This window comes from Lactuca saligna, chromosome 1, assembly GCF_052625555.1.
Source record: "Lactuca saligna cultivar CGN05327 chromosome 1, ASM5262555v1, whole genome shotgun sequence".
Classification (NCBI taxonomy): domain Eukaryota; kingdom Viridiplantae; phylum Streptophyta; class Magnoliopsida; order Asterales; family Asteraceae; genus Lactuca; species Lactuca saligna.
Genome location: NC_136417.1, coordinates 8,660,786 through 8,683,580, shown reverse-complemented (window position 1 = coordinate 8,683,580; position 22,795 = coordinate 8,660,786). Strand labels below are relative to the sequence as shown.

Here is a 22,795-nt window from a genome sequence, read left to right as displayed (position 1 = left end):
TTCGAAATTTATTGATTTATCACTCGAAATTATCTCTGCTCAGTGCTCATACAAAAATTGCGCAACTAAAGTGTCTTCCTCTTTCTTGATGATATTCTATCTTGCTATCATGGTTCTTGAAGAATTTTGATTTGTAATTTACTTTATTATGCTTTTTGGGGTTTAATATGCAAACCATACATTTTAGGTTTATAGCGACCTTAGCAAATTATGTGCTTCATTTACAAGTATCCACTCCATGGTTCCAACATGCTTACGTAGGCTTTCCATCATTAGCATCTTCAATTTTGACCCTTTTTTTTTGTTACTTATCAACTAGCGCAACAAATAATAACATAACCCTTTAACCTAATATATATTCTCAATATTATCTATGTAAAAGGTGATAAAGAATTAAATATACATAAATAAAAAGGAAGAAAAAAACAACAGGTAAAGCAATCTATTTACTTTTCTATTTTCCTAAAACTTGCAAATTTAAATAAGAAAATCGTCAACCATTGACAAGTATTAATTGTTGGATTGGTTTGCAAACTTATTGATACTCAACAGTTTCGAAAGTTTGTACTTTTTTTGTTAATTTGTTGAATAATTAATTATATAAATGAGAATTTCGGATATCCGATTTGATTTCCGTATCCGTATTTGAAAATTCGGATATCTGATTTTTGGATATCCGAATTTTCGGATACGGATTCTAATATCTAATATCAACTATCCGAAATTTCGGATATTCGAATTTTCGGATATCCGGTTTTGAACACCCCTACTTATATCACAGCCCAAAAACAATTATACAATTATACAATCTGCATATTTAAGAGAAAAAAGTTTACATGATTGCTTTTTACAATCAAAAGCCGAATCCCACCATACCCCGCTAGCTGTTGGTATGAAACGGTAATAAGGTTTGGCAAAATTTTCCACAACGTATTTAATACGTTTGGGTCCATTTATACTAGTCAATGGTCAACGGGCCCCTTTCTTCCTAAACTTTTTAGTCTGCAACATGCACAGTGGTTTGACAGAAAGTCATTAGTCCATTCCACTGCCATTTTCCATACGCCATTCACAAATATTCCACAACTCCGGTCGTTTTCCGGTCAACCCTCTCTGCTTTTCTTTCATGTAAATAAGAAAAACTCAGCATCTTCATGGTTATTTCCATACGCACGAAGCACAAACTCTGACATATGTCGAGAAGATTCATGACACTTTGAACACCCACACCCACAAACATGAGCAGGTATCTACACATACTCCCAGTCTTCTTCTTCTTCATTGTTCAGTATGCTTTCTGTCAGTTACCATCGACTCAGGTGACCACCATGAACAAACTCCGGGACCTGCTACAGAACAACAGTAATTCCAAATGGAATTCTTCGCAAGACTCAACAAACCCATGTTCTTGGACAGGCGTTTCCTGCGCTCCAAACAATTCCTCCGTCACCTCGCTTTCTCTCTGTTCTTTCTCAATCTCTAACGACGATGATTCTTGGTCCTCTCTTGTTTGCGATATCGAAACATTGCAATCTCTTAATCTCTCCAGCAATCAGCTTACCTCAATCCCACAACCAATCTTCTCTTCTTGTGGTGGTTTGAAAGCCCTTAACTTTAGCAACAACAATCTGAACGGGCCGTTGCCCAGTTTCCAGGGTTTTCGTTCTTTAGAGGTTTTAGACCTTTCTCGTAATTCGTTCGAGACCTCTATTGATTCACAATTGAATGGTTTGAATGGGCTTAAAAGTTTAAGCCTTAGCGGAAACAAATTCACAGGGTCTATTCTTACTAAGCTAGGCAATTCAACTCTTCTTGAGGAGCTTCAGCTCTCCTTCAATTATTTCGTAGGTAATATTCCTGACGGAATTACAAACTATAAGAATCTTACTATTCTTGATTTGGGTGGCAATAATCTCACCGGGACCATTCCTTCTCGTATTGGTGAACTCTCCAATCTGCAACTCTTAGTTCTCTCTGCCAATAACCTCACTGGTGAAATTCCTCAGTCGATTTCCATGATCACAACTCTGAAGAGGTTTGCTGCGAATGAGAATGAATTCACAGGTGTAATTCCAATAGGAATTACTAGGTATCTCAGGAATCTAGACCTGAGTTATAATCAGATGGGTGGGTCAATTCCGGCGAACCTTTTGTCTCAAAAGGATTTGCAGACTGTCGACTTGTCTGCTAATAAGTTAACTGGATCGATACCTTCCAACATGTCGACAACTTTGGTCAGATTGAGGCTGGGTAACAATAGCTTAACAGGGAAAATACCAGCATGGTCGTTCGGGAATGATAGGCCATCGTTAGCGTATTTAGAGCTTGATCATAATAACTTAGGCGGGGTGATTCCTTCTGAGTTGAGATTATTTCGGAATTTGTCGCTGTTGGACTTATCAAATAATCAACTGGTTGGTTTTCTTCCTCGGGAATTGGGTAATCTTACAAAATTAGAGGTTGTTCTACTTCAGCATAACAGAATCTCTGGAGAGATCCCAGATGAAATCAGTGAGTTACAGATTTTGGATAAACTAAATATCAGTTGGAATTCTCTGAATGGTTCCATTCCACCATCGTTATCCAAGTTACAGAAGCTAACTAAGCTGGACTTACAGGCGAACAGTCTCACCGGCGGAATTCCTGATTCCTTTAGTTCCATGGATTCCTTACTGGAGCTTCAACTTGGAAAGAACAATCTTGGTGGTGTTGTCAGATCACTACCTACAAAGTTGCAGATTTCTCTAAATCTTAGTTGGAATAACTTTGAAGGAGGAATACCCAGGGCTCTCAACAGATTACAGTCCCTCGAAGTCTTGGATCTTTCGAACAACAAATTCACCGGTGGGATTCCAAGTTTCCTCACTGGTATGCAAAGCTTGACACTGATAAAACTTTCCAATAATCGGCTTACGGGAATCATTCCTACGTTTCGTTCAAATGTTAACTTGTCCACTGATGGGAATCATTTGATAAATCCGACACCCGACCCTTCTGTCGTGAAAAGAAAAAAGTCTGTGTCAGTGGGTATCATTGTGGCTTCCGCAGCAGCTGTTGTTACACTTATGATAGTTTCCATTTTGGCCCTTATACTCTCTAGAAGAATTCACAAGGTGAACCATGAAGAAAGTCAATCCTCTGAACCCGTGGTCATCAAAAGCGATTTCTTGACTGAAAATTCCATTCAAAGATTGAATCTTGACTTCACCAAGGCGATGGAGGCTGTGGGTAACCCCTCGAATATTGTTTTGAAGACGAGATTCTCTACATATTACAAGGCTGTGATGCCATCAGGGATGATGTATTTCATCAAGAAGCTTAATGGGGTTGACAAAATATTCCAAATTGGGAGCCATGATCGGTTGCAAGAAGAGCTCCGAGTTCTTGGGAAGTTGAGAAATTCCAGTGTCATGATCCCTCTTGCCTATACCTTGACTACCGAAAGTGTTTATCTTTTCTATGATTACACTGAGAATGGAACTCTATATGATGTTCTTCATGGAAGTTTGGGAAGGGGTTTGGATTGGAGTAATAGGTACAGTATAGCTATAGGTGTCGCTAATGGTCTGGCGTTTCTCCATGGATGCCCTTCGGGTCAAATCACCCTCCTTGATCTTTCAAGTAAATCTGTTATGCTCAAGTCCATAAATGAGCCTCAGATTGGAGATATCGAGCTTTCTAAAGTGATTGATCCTTCAAAGAGCACAGGCAATGTTTCTGCTGTTGCTGGGTCTGTCGGTTATGTCCCACCAGGTATCTTTGATGCATATTTTCTATCATTCATACTTATGCTAAATATAGTCATGTCATGTGATGCGTAAGAAAGATGATCAAAAGTCCCTAACTATAATTGGGTTTTTGGGTTTCAGAGTATGCTTACTCAATGAGGTTGACAACAGCTGGAAATGTCTACAGTTTCGGTGTGATTTTGCTTGAGTTGTTGACAGGAAAAGCAGCTGTTAGTGAAGGATCTGAATTAGTGAAGTGGGTGTCAAGCAAGTCAAATCAAGATAACTTTGACCAAGTGCTTGACTCCACCGTGAGTAGGACATCCTCAGGCATTAGAGACCAGATGTTAGCAGTCCTTAAGGTTGCTTTAGCTTGTGTCAGTGTTTCACCCGAAGAGAGACCGAAAATGAGGAGTGTGTTACGAATGCTCCTTAATGCAAGAAACTAAGACGATGGCCAATATGCTTGGTATGGTATTTTTAAGCAAAATAGAACACGATACGAACCTTTTTTTTTTAATACGAAGTGGGTTATTTGGATCTGTGTAAACGATACTTAGTGTGTAATTAGATTACTAAATACGGAGTTGTCGTCATCAACATATATCCGCACTTTTTGTAAATATATATTTAGTGACTTATTCTTCTCAAAACCACTCACCCTTTTGGTTTAATTAGCTTTGGCATAGTCCTCATTTGATAGTAGCCTTTATAGCTATCTTGTTTAACTACACCAAGGCATGATGCTAATTAGACTTTGTCTTTACTAAAAAAAATAGAAAAAATAAATACAATGTACAATTGTGTAATGATTAACGTTCAAACATACTACTAATAGGTTCTTTATCAGTGAACTCCCGGTTGTAACTATTTAAAACCGTGCCATTTGTAGAACTTGTTTAAACAATAGATGTGAGGAACGATATTTTAGAAGGCCATTTGGCAAGTGTTGGCTAAGGTTAACATGATAATGTTGTAATACTTGTTTAAAAAGATATTTGCAAATCTAGTAAGCCAAGAGTTTGGCATCTTCGTGCTGTGCTTATAATATTACCCAAATTTACTAACAAATGTCATTGCCATGCTTCAAAATTTTAACAAGACTCATGAATACCTTCTCCGATTGTCTAAACAAATAGCCCAACAGGATCAACCTTAAATATGAAATAAGCACAAAAAGAAAAAGGTCTTTTTTTAATTCTTTTCTATCACACACACTAGAATGTTAAATCTTTAGGATCTTCAATGATCTTTGCTAGTGTCTGCAAGAACTGTGCAAGATCCGCCCCATATATTACCCGATGATCCGCTGTAACATTTACCTGCAAACCCAACCCATGTAAGCAATATGTGAAAAAGACATAAATGCCCTTATCCTCGTGTCATGTACAGCAAATGCAGGCTAAAAGTAACTGTGAACATACCTGCATCTGGCTCTTCATGCCGATTCGACCATCCTTGGTGGCAACAACAGTGGGCTCAGATGCCCCAACAGCCATGATTGCACCCTGCACAAAAACATGATTAAAGAACATATGATATGGTAATGTTAATGTCACATATGATAGAGCTTGAGGTTAAATATGGAAACTCACAGTTCCTGGTGGCAAGATGGCATCAAAGCGATCCACTCCAAACATTCCAAGGTTGGAAAGAGTAAATGTACCTGCAACAGATTAAACAAGATTCCTTACAACCAACTTTTCAAGAAGATTTATTTTGATTAAAGTAACCATAAAAAGGATAATATTTGACAAATACGCTGCTATATTTCTACAATACTATAACAAAACTTGGGAACATAACAAAAACATCCCGAAATTGTTTAACATGAAAGGGTACTAAAGGAAATGTAATGTTATAGAGTATTTGAATCTATAAAAGCATAGAGGGCATAAGAGTACACAGATTTCATATAGATGTATGTTTCGATTGACTGATTATCAGAGAGTTTACCTGTGCTGTACTCTTGAGGTTGCAACTGTTTTGCCCTGGCCTTGTCCACTAATTCTTTCCACTTTCTTGATAACGAATATATATCAACCTTTAAAAAAAACAATACAACATAAAAGTAAGCATCCATCAAGTAAACTAAGGTGCTTTTTTTTTACTTGCTGGACTTCATGAGGACAAGACTTAATCCAGTAAGCTGTAAGCTATGTATGAGTATTCTTTTTGACTTAATTCAGAAAGAACAACTTAACATAGAAAGTCAGAAAAAAAAAAGAGAGTTTCCCCATTAATGGGGGGAAAAAAAGTTCACCTTATCAGCATTCTGAAGCACGGGAGTAATCAATCCACCATCAATTGCAACTGCAACAGCAATGTTGATATTGCTGTTGTATGTAAAGCTCTTTCCATCTCTACAGCTTGAATTCACAACAGGGTGTTTAGCCAATGCAAGCGCTGTAGCTTTGGCTAACAAAGCTGTCATGGTCACTCCCTTTGGTTTGATCTACAAATTTACACGTAGATAATGATGGTAAAACACTTGGAAACATCAAGAAAACAAGTAATTAGAGCCACAATTAGCACTTTCAACAGGTTCATGTAAGCTCCAAGTGCACAAAGATTCATTCAAAAACAAAACCAGAATGAACAGCAATCAAATGTTGAAGATAACAATCGATTAAAGCAATTTCCAGTTCTCATAAGCTTCAAAAAGTTACCTTTTTGTAGAGAGCGTCAAGAGCATCAGTGGTGATTGTATATCCCACTCTGAAGGTAGGAACTCCAAGACTCTCAACCATATTCCTACTAACAGCACCCTGCATTGTAGTAAACGGAACAACAGAACCCAATTCGACCCCTGGAACTGCAGAAATCGGCTTAGCTGACTCAGCCGCGGCAGCAACGGGAACAGCAACAGAAGCAACAACGGCAGCCTCTACATCCTTGGCCACAATCCTGCCCATCGGTCCGGTACCAACCACGCCACTCAAATCAACATTCAATTCCTTCGCAAGCTTTTTAGCATACGGAGACGCGACAATCCTCTTGCCTCCATCGGAAGCCGGGTGTGTCGAAGCCACGGCCTTCACCGGTGCCGCCTTCACTACAGTTGCGACGGCGAGAGAATCAGGTATTGTCGTTTCCGCTGGAGGAGATGAAGGAGCAGCAGGTGAGGATGAGGAAGAGGAAGAGGATTGTTCTTTGGCTTTGGATATAGCTTGGGCGATTTCGTCTTCGGTTTCGGCAAGGAGGGCGATAGCGGAGCCGACGGCGGCGACACCGCCTTCTTCAACCATGATGGCAGCCAAGTAGCCATCGTAGAATGTCTCGACATCCATATCAGCTTTATCAGATTCTACAACGACAACAGACTCGCCTTTATTGAGCTTGTCGCCTTCGGATTTGACCCATGAGACGATCTTTCCTTCAGTCATGGTGGAGCTCAATGCGGGCATGAAGATCTCTCGGATCTTGGCATGGATTTGGGATTTCCGGGAGGTGGATTGTGAGATTGAAGGTATGGATTGACGGCGGAGGCCGCGAGTGGTGGGAGTGAAAGAGGAGTTGAGGAGTTGAGCCATCATTGATTGTTAAGAAAAGGCAGAGAGTTGGATCAACAAATGCAGGGGAGGTTTTTATGTATGAAATGGTTCCTCGAGAGTATCGAAAGAGGGCGGAGGTCTCAACGACCACCTTACCGGTGGACTGGTGATGAAGTGTATGTAATGTTATCGGTTTGATCGAATCACCAAATTCGCACCATTTAACTACGCTTTGTTGTTTAAAAATTTATGACACATAACTACAGTCTACATAAGGGTGTATGTATTCAGTATTTTATTTGTAAAAATAATGTTATAGGGTAATGAACCATTCTTTATATTTATATTTAACTTTTATATATATATAACTTATTATTAAATTAATATTTATTGTTTTAGAAAAATATTATTTTGATTGGTTATTGTAACTCTAACCAATTTACTCTTTAAACATTATTAATATTTTTTTTTTTTTTTTTTTTAATAATGAACTAATGTTTAATGTTTGATGTTTTTTTACTATTCATTTTAAACTAATAATATACATTTTAAATGTACGTGTCTCAACACTTGACACAGATAATAGACCTACAAACTTGAAACAAATGAAACTACAAGCCGATTTTTTTTAATGGTATTTTATTAATTGTTTTTGTATTTAATAGTAATAAATTGCAAAAAATTAAGTTTAATGCTATTCTTTTTGTTAAAGAAAAAAGTTATTACCGATATTTACCTTGTTACTTAACATCCACGTGCCTTGTTCCTTTTTTTACAATATTACCAACTAAACCTCTTATTATCAATCTGTTAAAAAAAAACTCTTATTATCAATAACAATAATAGTAATATTGTAAAAGTTTAATGATAGTATAATAATAATAATAATAATAATAATAATAATAATAATAATAATAATAATAATAATAATCGTTTTTTTGTAATAATAATTAAAAAAAAAAAAAAAATAGTAAACCCCCAAATAAATTTATTAAAAATCACTTAAGATGAGTGCACGGTGATGAACCCATTTCTTTTATTTTAGGAGTCCTCGGCAAATCAATTGAACAGATAGTTACACTTGCAGGTGCAGCAGGGTGAATGTGATGATGGTGGACGTCCTAGAAGCTCGTATAGCGATGGGTATGTGTGTGGGTGTTCATAATCCAACTACTCTTCGCTCAGCTCCCTCTTTCATGCGCACGAAGCTCCGAGCCAAACCTAGTGCTGCCCTTATTGCTTCTTCTTCTCGGACAGAAGGTCGAACAGTTGGTGGGCTGCTGTTGCAACCAAAGCATGACCTAAACGAAGTAAAGGGAGATGATGATACTGTTAATAATATCATCACCAAGAAGAAGAAAAGGGTGTTCTTTTTGGATGTGAACCCAATCTGTTATGATGGTAGCACCCCGAGTTTACACTCTTTTGCTCACTGGATTTCCCTTTTCTTCTCCGAAGTCAGCCTTACAGACCCTGTTATTGCCGTAAGCACCACCTATCCTCTCTCCATTACGTTTCTATGCCATGTCAATTGTTTTATCTCAATGAGAGTTTGGTCGTTTTAGATAACTCAGTGCTTTAAGTCAAAATCTTTGGATTTTAAGGTATCTGAAAGACTTTTTGGAAACAATATAATCAAATATAGCTCCTTTTCTTTCTAGCAGAGAAGTAGAAGAAGTGTACTGGAATTTTCAGTTGATTGCTAGGCTGCTGTAGTACTTTATCCATATGTTTTAGTTGATTTCAGCAATAGTTTATGCATATTGAGCTCATTTCATTATCTATGGAATCTCCAATTGATTGCTAGGCTGCTGTAGTACTTTATCCATTCAACAATCGTGTTTTCTATCACAGTAGACGCTAAGAAACTTCATCATATCCTTACAAATCGCCAAGTTTTGGGGTGGATGTTATGCTAGATAATGAATTTATAGTAGTACTCTATGACCAATAAGGGCAAAATGTCTTGGAATTGAATTTTGTGTAATGTGTCTTAAGTAGCCTTCTGTACTAAATTGCTAATGAATAAAAAATATTAACAAAGACTTGTATTACTCGTATCTCATTGTTGCAGGTTATTGATGGAGAAGGAGCTCATGAATATAGGAAACAAATGTTACCTTCATATAAAGCACACAGAAGAAAATTTTCACCATGGGTATCGGAATCAGCAAAAGCTCCAATAAGGAGATCATATCAACTAATTTCAGATACCCTTACAAAATGTAATGTGCCGGTCAGTAATCCTCAGTAATAATTCCATCACTTTAAACAAATATTACTTGAATTCCTTTCATTAAAAAGAATATATATATATTCTAGTTTATATGAATGATAATGATATATGCAGGTTGTGAAGATTCCTGGTGAAGAAGCAGATGATGTTGTTGCTACACTTGTTGAACAAGTTTTGGAAATGGGATACCGTGTTGCTATTGCTTCTCCTGATAAAGATTTCAAGCAATTGATATGTCAAGATGTGCAGCTTGTTATGCCTCTTCCAGACTTAAAAAGATGGTCATTTTATACCTTCAATCACTACATAGCTCAATACAAGTGTGATCCGCTCTCTGATTTAAGTCTTAGTAAGTATACACTTTCTCGTGATGATTTGAATCATGAATTCAAGTTGTCCAATCTGTCAGAGGATTTGGAAAGACTGATTTCTTGTTCATGAAACTAGTTTAAAGAGGGTGTTTTTTACATAAATCTCTTGTTTATAGGATGCATTTTGGGTGATGAAGCAGATGGTGTTCCTGGAATTCAACATGTGGTGCCTGGTTTTGGCATGAAAACTGCCTTAAAACTTATAAAGAAACATGGTTCATTAGAAAACCTACTTAGTGCTGCAGCTGTAAGAACCGTTGGGAAACCTTATGTCCAAGATGCCCTCACAAAGCATGCCAGCCACTTCCGAAGGAACTATCATGTTCTTTCCTTGAGGAGGTAACATTTCATAAATGCAATAAATAGCAGCCTACTTTCATCACTTGTTTAATATGGGTTTCTACTTTCTACTTTTATTTATTCCTATTACAACATTTTTCTTTGAAAAAACTTCCCAGTTATAGAAAAACGCTTTAATAAGTATAAAACTGAAAGCATAGTTCTCTAATGGAAAGAAGTCCAAAGGAAAACAACCAGATGATATTCGTTATAGAAAACTGCCCTGTGGTTTTTAATGCTTTGAAATTATTTGTATTGTAGGGATGTTAACATTAGGATACAGGCAGAGTGGTTGCATAAGAGACACACACAGAATGATTCAGAAATTATATCAAGCTTTCTTGATTTATTGGAGGAAACTCGTAGTTCTAAAATGTTAAAGAGAGTGTAGTGATTGTGTTATATAGATTACTGAACTGTAAAATTCAGAACAATAGCGAGATTGTTTAAATAGTAATTGTGTCATTAAGATAAATGAGTGATGAGCTAAATCATAAATAAAGAGATAAAGAGATAATAGGATTGCATAGCAGCAGAGACGACCAAATTCTTGCAATAGGGAACCACATCCAATCACTAAAATATAACGAGATTTAACAATAATAAGTAAAGCAACAAAAAATGGAGACATGCACACCACCAAGATTTATATGAAAAATTCCAAATCATGATAAAACATAGATGGAGCAAACCACTCAAATATTCACTAGTGATGATAAAGTTTACAATGAAAGGTAATTGAAGAAATTATAAATATTTGGGTCAAACTGATGGACTAAATAAGAGAGAAATAAGGGGTTGAATCTAGAGTTTAATGTATTAATCTCACACTCTCTCACTAAACAATGGAACCAAACAAGATCTGTTTTATCTCATATGGTGTGTTATGCGAATTGGGTGTAGGCTTGTAAAGTGACAAGCTCATGACACCATGGTAAAACACATTCATCATACATCATCAGCTATGTATTATATCCAATCCAATGTGAGATTGACTAGATCTTGTGATGTAGTGGCAAGCCCGCATAGACAATCAGATCTTTAAATTTGAGTTTTAATCTCTGAAATTTTAAGGTACCATATAACAACTATAAAAGTGAAATACGAGGCTGTGTAACTATGCCAAAAATGATGTGGGAGTGGTTAAATCATAAATGGTCACTATTTCTTTAAATGAATTCTCAATTTAAAAAGTCCATCCAAAGAGAACTCGCCTAAAGCAGCAACAGACCTTGGGAATCCCGTTATAAGGGAGGAGGTTGACATGTGCAAGACGATACCTACCATAAATGGGACACACTAAGGGAAAGAAAGAGTAAGCAATATGACATATACATGGATACATTGTAAAGAAGAGTATGAATTCGAGAACCTGCAAAAGAGGAAAAACCATGGGATTAAGTCAAAGATAATAGTAAAAAATACACGAATAATTAGAATACTAGCATATAAGCAAAAAATGTTTTTAATTGTGAATCTGTGCATTGCAAGGATGTATTGTACAATTTTATGTTTGGATTAGTCATAAAAGTGAGTATAATAACCCTTAGGCAAATGACGTAGTTCAATTGGTTAAGTAATAACATTCTTATGGATTCGAAATAACAATCTTGGCAATAGTGGTGTGGTGGTTTTCTTCCAATTGTAGTTTTCTTCCTGCTGTAACTTATGTTTCCTGCTGTAACTTATGTGTTTTTAACTTTTTTTTATCTTAAGGCGGAGAAAATGGTAGCACTTCTAGCACATTGTCACATAGGTATTTTTATTGTCGCAGGTTTTCATAAAGTCACGTAAGCTTAGCATGTAGAAGTCGAAAAAGATGGGGGAGTAGTAATGTTGAGGAGTTTAATAGGTTTTGTTTTGAAAAAAATAATGATAAATAAATAAAAAATAAATTGGACACAACCAAAAACAGGACATAACCAAAATAAGGAGTGAATGAACCAAAATGAACATCTTTTAAACAAATATAATAAATAACCATCCATCTTGTGAAATGTACGTTGTGAAAGTACAAATGCAGTTTTTATTTTATTTATTTTGAAATGGTAGATGTCAGTTAACAAAAAGATGATATCATAGGCCAAAAGAAAATTTTGCAAAACTTGCCTTTTAAGAATAATAATAAAAAAAAAACTACAAAATAGACGGTAATTTTTTGAATAAAATTATAATCCATTAATGAATTTTTTTTTTTTTTCTATTTGTGAATGTTATTTTCATTTATACAAACTCCTCTTTCTAATTGTGCAACACTACCTATTTTGGATCATTGTTCGAAAATACAATATTCATTTTCCAATAGTCCAATGATATTTCATTTTTATAATATACTTTTCTCAACATTCCCAGACATCAATCAAACAATCTTCCAAATTGCAATTGCAAAAGAAAAATCTCAGAAAACGAGGAAATAATTCATCAAGATCCATGAAGAAACCAAGCACCAACGTCCTCCCACACGAAACCCCAAACCTCAGGGACCATTACACAATCGGAAACAAGCTCGGCCACGGCCAATTCAGCACCACCTACCTTTGCACCGAAAAATCCACCGGAATCGATTACGCCTGCAAATCCATCCCCAAACGGAAGCTTTTATGCAGAGATGATTATGATGATGTCTGGAGGGAGATTCAAATCATGCATCATTTGTCTGAAAGCCCATGTGTTGTAAGGATCAAATGCACTTATGAAGACAATGTTTTTGTTCATTTGGTGATGGAGTTATGTACAGGTGGTGAGCTTTTTGATCGGATTGTTAACAAAGGGTGGTATAGTGAAAGACAAGCGGCTAAATTCATGAAGACGATTGTTGAGGTGGTGGTGGCTTGTCGTTCTCTTGGTGTTATACACCGTGATCTTAAACCCGAGAATTTTTTGTTTGATAGTCATGAAGAGAACGCACAGCTTAAAGCCATTGATTTCGGGTTGTCCATTTTCTACAAACCAGGTTTCTTTCTTTCTTTTTTTGACGGATTTCAAATCCATTTCGTTTGATAAAACCTTGTAACATATTTATGTGTTTCAGGAGAGTATCTGTGTGACATGGTTGGAAGTGCCTATTATGTTGCTCCGGAAGTTTTGCATAAACGTTATGGCCCGGAAATCGATGTGTGGAGTGCCGGGGTTATTTTTTACATATTATTATCCGGGGTTCCACCTTTTTGGGCAGGTTAGACTTTAGTCTGCAATTGCGTTTGTTACACTGGACATTAACAGACTCTGTTACACAAAACTGTAAAATATTGAACTACAATGAGAGTTATTTTTCCAAGAAACCGATTTTTATGATACTAGTTTTATGTTTTATGTGATTTGGGTTTCAGAGACGGATTCGGGCATCTTTAAAAAGATTTTAACAGGACAACTCGATTTTGAATCGGAACCCTGGCCACAAATTACCGAAACCGCTAAAGATTTAATCAAAACAATGCTCGATAGAAACCCAGAGCAAAGAATAACCGCTCATCAAGTCCTACGTGAGTGAGTTCTAAATTCTCATATTAAAATTATAACAACCGCACTCTCCCTCCACTGTGTTATAACTGCTTTTGAATTGAAAACCAGATCACCCATGGATCATGGATGACCAAGTTGCCCCCGACAACCCATTAGATTCTACGGTTGTATCACGCCTCAAACAGTTTTCCGCCATGAACAAACTCAAAAAGATGGCTTTACGCGTACGTTTGTATTTTCTTCATCTTTTTTAATAAATAATCCAACATTTAGGTTTAAATATTTTCTATAAATGTTTCTAGGTGATTGCGGGAAGGCTTTCGGAAGAAGAGATCGGTGGTTTAAAGCAGTTATTTAAAACGATTGATACAGACCATAGTGGGACGATAACATTTAAAGAACTGAAAGAAGGGTTGGCTGGAATTGGCAACAATGTAATGGAATCTGAACTCGTGGAGCTTATGAATGCAGTGGATACCGATAACAGTGGGACAATTGATTACACTGAATTTTTAACAGCAACACTGCATTTAAACAAGATGCAAAGAGAGGAAAACCTGCTTGCAGCTTTTTCTTTTTTTGATAAGGACAACAGTGGGTATATAACACAAGATGAGCTTCAACAAGCGTGTAGAGATTTCGGTTTACAAGATGTTCCATTGGAAGAAATGATCAAGGAAATTGATCAAGATCATGTAAGCATGTTAGGATTTGGGGGCTTGGGCTTGGAGTAAGGGTATTTACGTCTTTTTTGTTGTAATTTGACATTGGTTTTGCGTGACAGGACGGACGGATAGATTATGGAGAATTTGCTGCGATGATGAGAAAGGCGGATGGAGGGACTGGAAGCAGAACGACACGAGGAACTCTAAAGTTTGATTTAGCAGAAGCTTTAGGAGACAGTCAAAGTAATAAAACACAAGATTAACTCAAGAAAATCATCCTGTTTTTTTTTTTTCAATTTTCTTTTCGGTGTTGCTAATGTAATGTGTAGACAATACCTAATGGATAAAATCATAGAATTGCAAAAATACCTGATGAGATTGGTTTTATCTTAAGATACCCATAACTTGTGGATGGCTTGCAACTGAGTGAACTCGGTGGCCTTTAAAGATAACCGGTAAAGATCCTTGAGTTTATTGAGATCTCCAGATGGCAGGGTGCTTTGTTGGGAAGTTGCAATAGGTTTCTTGGTGTTAGTAGGAAGAGCTACTGCTAGCATGCTCTTTAATGTCATCTGTAGCTGACTCCAATATCTTTTGTACACATTAGAATCATCCTTTTGTAATGTGATTTTGTCTACAGGCACCTGGCGTCCTTCAAGAAGAGTATTCAGAGCTGATTCCAACATCTGCAAAAACATCAAAATTAGTTAATAAACTACCACATGGCACATGCTAGTCCTTTTTGACTTAAAATGACTTAATACAGGTGTCAACATACCGGATACGCGTTAGATGACTTAGCCAAGCTACATAACAAAGCTGCCCTCTCAATCAAAATGGTCAGAAACATTGTAGAATGCGTTTTCGGCCCATAAAACTCCATAGACTTGAGCCAATTCCTCTCAGCCATTGAGGAATACTGTTTCACTCTTTGGACCACACTATTTTCACCTTTCAAAACACTGCTTTTCTTCGAATCAGTCTCCAATAACCTCAAACAACAATCCCTATGGTAACAAGCAAGCTGAAAATACGCATACGCAGCCTCTTGTTTCCTTAAATCCCCTAATAACTCATACATTGACAAAGCCTCTGTAATCGCATCATTCGCTGAAATCTCATGTTTCCCAAATTCCAATTTAGATTTATAAACTTTAGCTGTTGTATTTTCTCTCGCTAAAAGCATTCCAAGCCTTAGATATGTATGAGCAAATTGTGTGTAAACTTCGTTGCTAAGATTGCTAGAAAGGACACTGGATTCTTCACCAACACTATCGACTTCTTTCTTTGCTGCTCGATAAAATTTAAGTGATTCACAATACTGTGATTTTGCAGCTTCAAGATTCTGGCTGCGAGCATTGTTGAAAATTAAATCATCCATCTGTGATACAATCTCTTCAGCTGCTGCTCTTCTTCCATGGCCTAAATTACAGTTGATTAAGATAATGTTGTTATGATCAGAAACCTGTTTGAACACACTGATAGCTTCAGAAAAAGCTTGTTCGGCTTTTTTAATTTCCTTTCGCTCAAGTCTCATTCGGCCTAATTCATTGCATACCCATCCTTTCTTCTTGAGAAGAGATTGTAACTCGGTCGAATTACTAAAATGCCCCTCTAAACATTTTCGGGATTCTTTATAACAATGAAGAGCAGTAGTTAGATTATGGTCTAAATCTTTATGGTTAGAACAATTAAGGTATTTGAAAATGCCACCGTTATTCTCTTTTGAATCGGATTCAGTCTCTGTGGAAGGTTTTGCCACGTCAGATGAATAAGATAAGCTCTTGGAACCGGTTTTTTCAGAGGGTTTTCTGAATGAACGAGTGTTTCCAGTACTACTGCTCGCACTACTCCCGCTACTGGCCCGATCACTTTGGCAACTACAGTTAACCAATGAGCAAGAAGAACAACTCTGGTTAAACTTCCCGAGTTTCTTCTTAAGTCTTTCAACCTCCTTCTGAACTTCTGGTGACACTTTTAACTCTCGAGCAGGTGGTTTCTCATCGGGTTTCTTTAAATGTAATTCAACATACAGATCTCCTACAAGTGTCCATGCTTTAGCCCAGAAAAGATAATGGGCGACTATCGATTCGGTTTTGTTTTCTGTATTGTGGATATCGATCTCTAATGAACTCATTGAGGAGATGAATCTTGTGTCTTCAAGATGCTGTGGCATTGACCCATAAATTAAGCATGCTAAACGGACAACTTTGAAGGCTTGTTGGAGTTGACTGTCTTCCATGTAGGCTCCTCCTAAAGCAAGATAAGATTCTCCAAGTAAAAGAACAAGTTTCCATAATTTATCATCGAGTTTTGAAGTTGGAAGCCATTTTCGAATGTCACAAACTTCAATGCAATCGGTGTCGCCACATGCACAAACAGAGAAATCGATTGGTAATGGTGCACTGTGGTCGGGTCTGTTATGTGTTCCTGAGCCTTGTAGCTGGCGATTCCATCTTAGAGACTTGATAGCCTGAGAGACATGGTGTATTGCTGCTAGCTTTGAAGAGATTAGATCAACATTATGCTGAATTACAGGGGTGGATGTAGGAGATAACTCAACAGTTTCGTAGTTAGAAGTTGGCTTGATTATGGTGTCTACTGATTCGGTCTCGTTTGACTCCAAAAGTTTTGTGGATTCGGGTGTATTTGTTCCGTTTTCGTCCTCTTTGTTGGGATTGAAACTTTCTTGGGTTATTAATTCAGAGATCCCAGTGAAGCATTCGTCGGAATCTTCTTCGGCATCAACTACAATAACTTCTGATGTCAAATCCAGATCTTCATCGTAATCCAAAAGTAGCCTTGCAAATTGTTCATGAGCAAATGCGCGTACAACATGTTGATTATAATGAAATAATAATTAGTTTGATTGATATTGGTTATGAAGATTACTAACTACGCATATATCACAGGGGGAGTTTGGTTTGTAAAATGTTCTGGAAGGAATTGGAATTTTAAGGAATTGAATTCTGTCACATGTTTGGTTTACAAGAAATAGAGTTGAATTCTTAAGCAAAAAAAGGGAAAGAAGATGGAGACGCGGGATGCTTTTAGTTCTATGGTAGAAAATATTCTAGTATTTTTTAACAAGGAGAAAATGTTGGGAATTTAATTCTATTGGTTTTAGAATGGAGTGTTGGAATCCATCAGTCAAAGGATTTTGTGAATTCTAACAAGATCCAATTATGTACCCATTTGCAACCAAACGTGGGACTGGAATGAAATTGAATTCCAATTCCATCCAAATCCAATGAAATTGGCTATCCAAATGCCCCCAAAGATGACACACCCATCAAACAAAATAAGCTACCTACCAGTTGATCTGGCTGATCAAGGAAATCAAGACATTTCTTCAAGAACCTTGCACACCTTGCCCTGTTATGAGGAGACTGCAGCAGAAAAAATGTATTAGAAATATGTAAATCCTCTATTTACTATTGGAGAGAGAGAGAGAGAGAGAGAGAGAGAGAGAGATGTAATATAAACCCCACCACGGAAAGTGAAAGCCGGTGAGCAACACGATAGAGAAGCGCCCCTAGTGAGAGTAAAGAATCACTTCTCCCTCTGTTAATTAAAGAAGGTATAAAGGTAGGGTCATCATCACAGTTGTTGGTAGCATGACTCTTGGGAATAACAGAAAGATCAAAAAGCTGAATGTTATCCTCGCCAGCATTTTTGTACAGCTGTACATAACCGGAAAAAAAAATCAAAATCAAAATACTAGCAAATTATCATTATAAGAAGCTAAAATGTGATAAACTAGAGCCAAGAAATACCCAATAAGCTCCAGGATCTTGCTTGCAATTTTCTTGAAGGAACCGCAAAACCGAATGTCCATTTTGTCTGACAATATGAGGATGAAAAGCAGGAGTCCCATCTTCAGATACACCCTTGGAAAGAAAAATATCATCTGTTTTCAACAGCTCGTATCCCTGAACAACCCCATTTTGATGGTAACAGATGGCTAACTCGGGTACACTTGCCATCACATTATCAAGCCAAGCTTCAAGCCATGTCAATGGAGTAACCTGTCTAGATACATCCCACAAGTGCAAACTCACTGCAACATATTTCTCATTACTGAATATAAGCAAGTCACTCCCCAAAAACATACGTAAATTATTAAATTTCCAAAAAAGAACCCTCAAGAACCCATCACGATTCACTCTTCTATACATATCCGATTCTTGCATTGAGGATCTTGACTTTTCTTTGACTTGTGTGACCTTTTTTACATCATCATTATCTTTGTTTCTTTGATTCTTCTTCCCTCCCCATAAAAAACTATCTTGTTTCCCTTGTGAATACTCAGAAGTTCTATTTCCAGGCAGGAATGATGAATTCAGCCGCTCCTCTGGCTCAGGATTTTGAGTTGCAGGACAATCACATGCTTCCATCCGGACTGAATGCATAGCAAAATTCCAAAATAAAGATTTTTCTGCACATTGTGACTGCTTATGTCTTCTAACCAGTTTCTCTCCTTCTTCAACATCAGGCCTGCAGTACAAGAAGTTATTAAAAAAGTGTTACTAATATGCGGATTGTGGTGAAATTCGATGGAACTGGAATTTGTGATTCCATTACCCTGTATTTAATACAAGAGACTGTCCAATACGATGTACTGCAATTGAGAGTCGAGCCCTGGAATATGGGATTTTAAATATTTGCTTGAGAATGTCAGCTGGAGCAATAACATCGATTTCATCTTCGTACTCTGTTAAACCAGATACAGCAAGGGCTTCTCCTTTCCTTCTAAGGTTTGATGCAATAGTGGCACTTTCATAAGGCAAATCTAGAAAGTACATCAAGAAAAGTTAGAGATCATCTTTCCATATCATGTGTCATACACTCATATGCATATTACATCAAAGTCTTATATTGCTAATTCGAATTAATCTACACAAAAAAAAATGATAGAACAAGAATATGGTAGGTAATTTCATACAACCACTTGAACCTTCTATTTGTATTAACGAATTTCATAATTTAGAATTGAATTAAGGCGTGAATTCTACTGTATCAATATTCCTGTCCAGACATTTTAGTTATGTGAATTCAAACCACATGTTAATAAGATGAGCTCATAAAATTTACCAAAAAGCTAGTACTAAGCTGCATCTAAAAATATCTCAAATTGGTTATGTGTCACATTCCAGTGCTCAAAGTAGCGAAGCAGGCCAATAACCACCCTATATTGACGAACTCAATGTATGAAGCTATTTGACGATCGTACTCCTAACAGTACCGAATGTTATCAATAGGTTTGAACATATAAGCCAAGTAAAACTATACCTCCACCGGTCCTAGAATGAGCGGCAACCATCGGGAGAACCTTTTCCGGAATATTTGGCCGAAACGGCAAAGTTTTGAGATTAGTCTCAGTCGGAATCACCCGGTACCTTGGCGCTCCCTCCCTAAGAACAATCGGCAATGGTCGTTAAACTTATAATCAATCGTGTGCAAAAAATAGGGTTTCAATAAGGCTTGATCAGATTTCTTACGCTGGAGCAGAAGGAACGAGAGCAGAATCGAAGGCGGTGAAAGATTTATCAGTAGACACAGGGATAGACCCGCAGAGAAAACCAACCGGTGGTTTTGCCTTCACGATTTCTAGTTCACCGATGCACTGAAGCTCCGGCGAGCCTTCTCGATTCGACATAGACGACGACGACAGGGATTTTTCCATGTTTCTTTAATGATTCCTTTGTGTTTACGCTTGCTTGCGTTACCAATCAACGATACAAAGAACACGCGTCCAGACTTTAAAAAGAAGAAATGCTGCAGTTGTTATGGACTAATTTGTGGCTAAAACCCTTAAACGAGTGAACCTGCTTAATAAATCCAGCAAGGCGTGGAGTTTTTGACCAAACCAAGTATGCCCGGTTTAGCAAAAACTAGTAGGTTGTATTTATGGGATAGCGGGCAGCGGGGGTGAACAAACCAAACCAAGAAATCGAAAACCGATCCAACCGAAACCAAAGCAAAACCAACCGATGGTTAGGGTTTGAATTTTTTAAAAACCAAAAAAACGGATTCGGTTTCGGTTTTTACCTAGAAACCAACCTATTCAACCCGAGAAACCGACACATACTTAAAACAGACAAACAACCCCAATAAACCGACCCATCTAACCATAGAAACCGACCCATATTGGATCGTGTTTTGGTTGTAATAGACTATTTCGGACTTTGTTTATAACTTGTAATAAACTATTTGGCTATACGACTCATGTTTTTTTTGAAGTATTTAACTTCAATTTGGTGTTTTTTTGAAGTATTTAACTTCTTGCCTCATTTTTGGAAAATGGGTTAAAACCCAAAACCCATGGGTTTAAACCCATAACCCACAAGTGTATGGGTTGAACCCAAGAAACCGAAAAACCACCCAAATCAACCTTAGAATCCGAGAAACCGAACCAACCAGAAACCAATCCTATTGGGTTCTGAAAACCATAAACCAACCATTTATAGGTTGGGTTGGGTTTGGGTCCAAAACCGACCCAAATTGACCCATGCACAACCCTAGCGGGCAGCGAGCACTTGGTAGTGTTTTGTTGTTACGTGAGTTATGTGAGATAGCTCTTGGATATTGATTGTTTTGTTTAAACTAAACTTTAAAAGTTTGTAGTGTCAAACGAGACTTTTTGTTCAAAAACGAGCGTTTAGTCAGATGTTAAATGCTAGAAGCTAAAAGCTCTTAAAGGCTTCCAACTGATCTGTGTCAAACATGCCTTTCTAAAGCTATTTTCTAAACATGCATTTATTAAAATTACCATATAAAATGGAAGTTATATCTACTAGAGGTGTGTTCATGGTACAATGTGTTATGGTTTACAGTCAAACCTGCATCATAGATTTTGTTTGAGTTTTTAGAAACTACAAACCAGGGTTATCAATATCAAGATCATACTTGAGAGCGTTTTATGTTTTGCCAAATCGTGATCATAAGATCAGATCGGGATTGAAAGATTCTATCAAAATGAACTCATATTCAATTTTTTTTTGCAAGATAATAGGTGTGAAGTAAACATTATAGCTTGATGTTCACTAAAACATCGATAGTGGAATCAAAATTAACTTGTTAAGCATGAACCATGATTTTTATTATTACAAACCGTAAAAACTAAGAAGAAACCAAATTAATTAGAAAATAAAATATCATTTTGATCGTGCACAACTAAAGACATAAGATTATAAAGAGATTAATATGAGTGTGTTTTGCTTAATTTTAAATAAATTGATGAAATGATGATGATGATGATTTACAAGACTTCTTGCAACTTGCCATGCTTGATTTCAAGCTGAATAGATAAGTTTTTGATACTAGGCTATATCATAAAACTAGAGAGAGAGAGAGAGAGATCGGGATCGTAGTGTGATCGGAATCATTTTTCACTTATAGGATCTTAAAATTGTAAGATCTTAAGGTCATAATTGAGATTTTAACAACCTTGGTATAAATCGCACTGAAATTTTTTTAGCAAGTGGTATGTGGTGCGATTTATTATTGACGGTTTGATCAATAGACTTTCACTTTTTCTAATTATTTAATTGACACATTATTTTAAATTTATGTAAGATATATTAAATCGTGATTCATTAAAATTTTACTTTTTATTTTTAGAGATCTACATCAGACAAATTTATTAAAGTTGTCACAAAGTATGAACATCAAAATGAAAAGGCTTGATACCTATAACATTATTGCTTTATTTTGCATTTGTGTAATCCTTCCGTTAATATAGTGACGGAGCTTGAACATTTATTTTGGGGGAGCAAAAGTATAATGTATATAAAAATTGGAGAGAGGGGAGACACAACATAAGCTTTATATTTTTAAGCCTAATATGTATTAAAAACTAAAAAGTACAGACTATTTCTATCAAAACAATCTGGGGAGGAGGGCATCTCCTAGCACAAAGCATAAGCAAGCTTTGTCCCTGAGTTAATAGCTATTTTAATGTCGGATGTTTTGAAATCTACACTTAAATTTGTTTTGTAAATTTGATACGATTATATTTTTTTTCGAAATATTATTAGTGTTTCATTTTCAATTCATGTCATAAAATGTATTATGTACAACAACTTGTGCTACAATATTACATAAGAAAGTAGAAAACTACAACCAAACAGTATTTTAACATCTACCCACAACTATAACATCTCAAAATCACATAATAACAACATGCACATTGACTTTTGGATAAGCTAGGCAGGAAGCGTTTTTCATGGATCAACAAGTATGGATCCAAGCTTAGCAAATTGAATCGGGATATTGTCACAAGCCGATTTTCTTCTCATTTTTCGTATGCGGGTGTCATTGCCCTCCCTATGTTACACTCATATTATTATTTGTTTTTCTTGGACACCAAAAAGTTTCAAAACCTCGATTCTCAAAAAAGTTTTGGATATTAAGCAAAAAGTTAATGTGACATTAACTCTTAAAGGGGACAAAACATGAAATTTTTCCATGTCGTGGTTAACAAAAAACATAAAAGGTC

The 22,795-nt window shown here is 36.7% G+C and overlaps 5 protein-coding genes across 11 annotated transcripts; 3 read left to right on the top strand and 2 right to left on the bottom strand.

The window, feature by feature from the left end:
* Nucleotides 1-1,024: 1,024 nt before the first annotated feature.
* LOC145046706 (leucine-rich repeat transmembrane protein kinase family protein) lies at nucleotides 1,025-4,478 on the top strand. The gene is made up of 2 exons (XM_078995005.1): nucleotides 1,025-3,753; nucleotides 3,870-4,478. Exons 1-2 carry the CDS (start codon nucleotides 1,239-1,241, stop codon nucleotides 4,175-4,177), a joined length of 2,823 nt encoding a protein of 940 aa, XP_078851131.1. The 5' UTR covers nucleotides 1,025-1,238; the 3' UTR covers nucleotides 4,178-4,478.
* Nucleotides 4,479-4,738: 260 nt separating this feature from the next.
* On the bottom strand, nucleotides 4,739-7,449 carry EMB3003 (2-oxoacid dehydrogenases acyltransferase family protein). The gene is made up of 6 exons (XM_078995061.1): nucleotides 6,398-7,449; nucleotides 5,992-6,183; nucleotides 5,685-5,772; nucleotides 5,324-5,394; nucleotides 5,153-5,236; nucleotides 4,739-5,050 (listed from the first exon to the last, which is right to left on the bottom strand). The coding sequence occupies exons 1-6, from the start codon at nucleotides 7,262-7,264 to the stop codon at nucleotides 4,946-4,948; spliced, it is 1,407 nt and encodes a 468-aa protein (XP_078851187.1). The 5' UTR covers nucleotides 7,265-7,449; the 3' UTR covers nucleotides 4,739-4,945.
* A 799-nt stretch (nucleotides 7,450-8,248) lies between these two features.
* On the top strand, nucleotides 8,249-10,643 carry LOC145046844 (5'-3' exonuclease family protein). The gene is made up of 5 exons (XM_078995121.1): nucleotides 8,249-8,706; nucleotides 9,297-9,458; nucleotides 9,573-9,807; nucleotides 9,946-10,168; nucleotides 10,430-10,643. Exons 1-5 carry the CDS (start codon nucleotides 8,329-8,331, stop codon nucleotides 10,557-10,559), a joined length of 1,128 nt encoding a protein of 375 aa, XP_078851247.1. The 5' UTR covers nucleotides 8,249-8,328; the 3' UTR covers nucleotides 10,560-10,643.
* A 645-nt stretch (nucleotides 10,644-11,288) lies between these two features.
* On the bottom strand, nucleotides 11,289-20,110 carry LOC145046347 (erythroid differentiation factor-like protein). Of its 7 annotated transcripts, none has more exons than XM_078994654.1 (9): nucleotides 19,797-20,110; nucleotides 19,588-19,709; nucleotides 18,880-19,087; nucleotides 18,072-18,792; nucleotides 17,787-17,978; nucleotides 17,610-17,684; nucleotides 15,074-17,131; nucleotides 14,665-14,981; nucleotides 11,289-11,540 (listed from the first exon to the last, which is right to left on the bottom strand). In XM_078994654.1, the coding sequence occupies exons 1-8, from the start codon at nucleotides 19,979-19,981 to the stop codon at nucleotides 14,685-14,687; spliced, it is 3,858 nt and encodes a 1,285-aa protein (XP_078850780.1). In that variant the 5' UTR covers nucleotides 19,982-20,110; the 3' UTR covers nucleotides 11,289-11,540; nucleotides 14,665-14,684. The 7 variants fall into 7 exon arrangements, with proteins under 7 accessions (XP_078850780.1, XP_078851068.1, XP_078850836.1 ...); XM_078994942.1 differs by having other exon boundaries at nucleotides 11,289-11,467; XM_078994710.1 differs by lacking the exon at nucleotides 11,289-11,540 and adding an exon at nucleotides 12,463-13,406.
* On the top strand, nucleotides 12,599-14,745 carry CDPK2 (calcium-dependent protein kinase 2). Its single transcript, XM_078995197.1, has 6 exons — nucleotides 12,599-13,121; nucleotides 13,200-13,343; nucleotides 13,498-13,650; nucleotides 13,739-13,854; nucleotides 13,933-14,325; nucleotides 14,415-14,745. The coding sequence occupies exons 1-6, from the start codon at nucleotides 12,599-12,601 to the stop codon at nucleotides 14,556-14,558; spliced, it is 1,473 nt and encodes a 490-aa protein (XP_078851323.1). The 3' UTR covers nucleotides 14,559-14,745.
* Nucleotides 20,111-22,795: the final 2,685 nt, after the last annotated feature.

Bases quoted from the DNA above. Each gene is read 5' to 3' on its own strand.
- LOC145046706 (XM_078995005.1), top strand. From the start codon at position 1,239: ATGAGCAGGTATCTACACATACTCCCAGTCTTCTTCTTCTTCATTGTT. The intron at 3,754-3,869 runs GTATCTTTGATG...TTTGGGTTTCAG, and splicing joins TGTCGGTTATGTCCCACCAG to AGTATGCTTACTCAATGAGG.
- EMB3003 (XM_078995061.1), bottom strand. From the start codon at position 7,264: ATGATGGCTCAACTCCTCAACTCCTCTTTCACTCCCACCACTCGCGGC. The intron at 5,237-5,323 runs GTGAGTTTCCAT...GTTTTTGTGCAG, and splicing joins CCATCTTGCCACCAGGAACT to GGTGCAATCATGGCTGTTGG. The intron at 5,051-5,152 runs GTATGTTCACAG...TTGGGTTTGCAG, and splicing joins GCATGAAGAGCCAGATGCAG to GTAAATGTTACAGCGGATCA.
- LOC145046844 (XM_078995121.1), top strand. From the start codon at position 8,329: ATGATGGTGGACGTCCTAGAAGCTCGTATAGCGATGGGTATGTGTGTG. The intron at 9,459-9,572 runs GTCAGTAATCCT...TGATATATGCAG, and splicing joins TTACAAAATGTAATGTGCCG to GTTGTGAAGATTCCTGGTGA. The intron at 10,169-10,429 runs GTAACATTTCAT...TTTGTATTGTAG, and splicing joins CATGTTCTTTCCTTGAGGAG to GGATGTTAACATTAGGATAC.
- CDPK2 (XM_078995197.1), top strand. From the start codon at position 12,599: ATGAAGAAACCAAGCACCAACGTCCTCCCACACGAAACCCCAAACCTC. The intron at 13,344-13,497 runs GTTAGACTTTAG...TTTGGGTTTCAG, and splicing joins GGTTCCACCTTTTTGGGCAG to AGACGGATTCGGGCATCTTT. The intron at 13,651-13,738 runs GTGAGTGAGTTC...ATTGAAAACCAG, and splicing joins AACCGCTCATCAAGTCCTAC to ATCACCCATGGATCATGGAT.
- LOC145046347 (XM_078994654.1), bottom strand. From the start codon at position 19,981: ATGGAAAAATCCCTGTCGTCGTCGTCTATGTCGAATCGAGAAGGCTCG. The intron at 19,710-19,796 runs GTAAGAAATCTG...GATTGTTCTTAG, and splicing joins CTCGTTCCTTCTGCTCCAGC to GGAGGGAGCGCCAAGGTACC. The intron at 17,979-18,071 runs GTATTTCTTGGC...GGTTATGTACAG, and splicing joins AAGATCCTGGAGCTTATTGG to CTGTACAAAAATGCTGGCGA.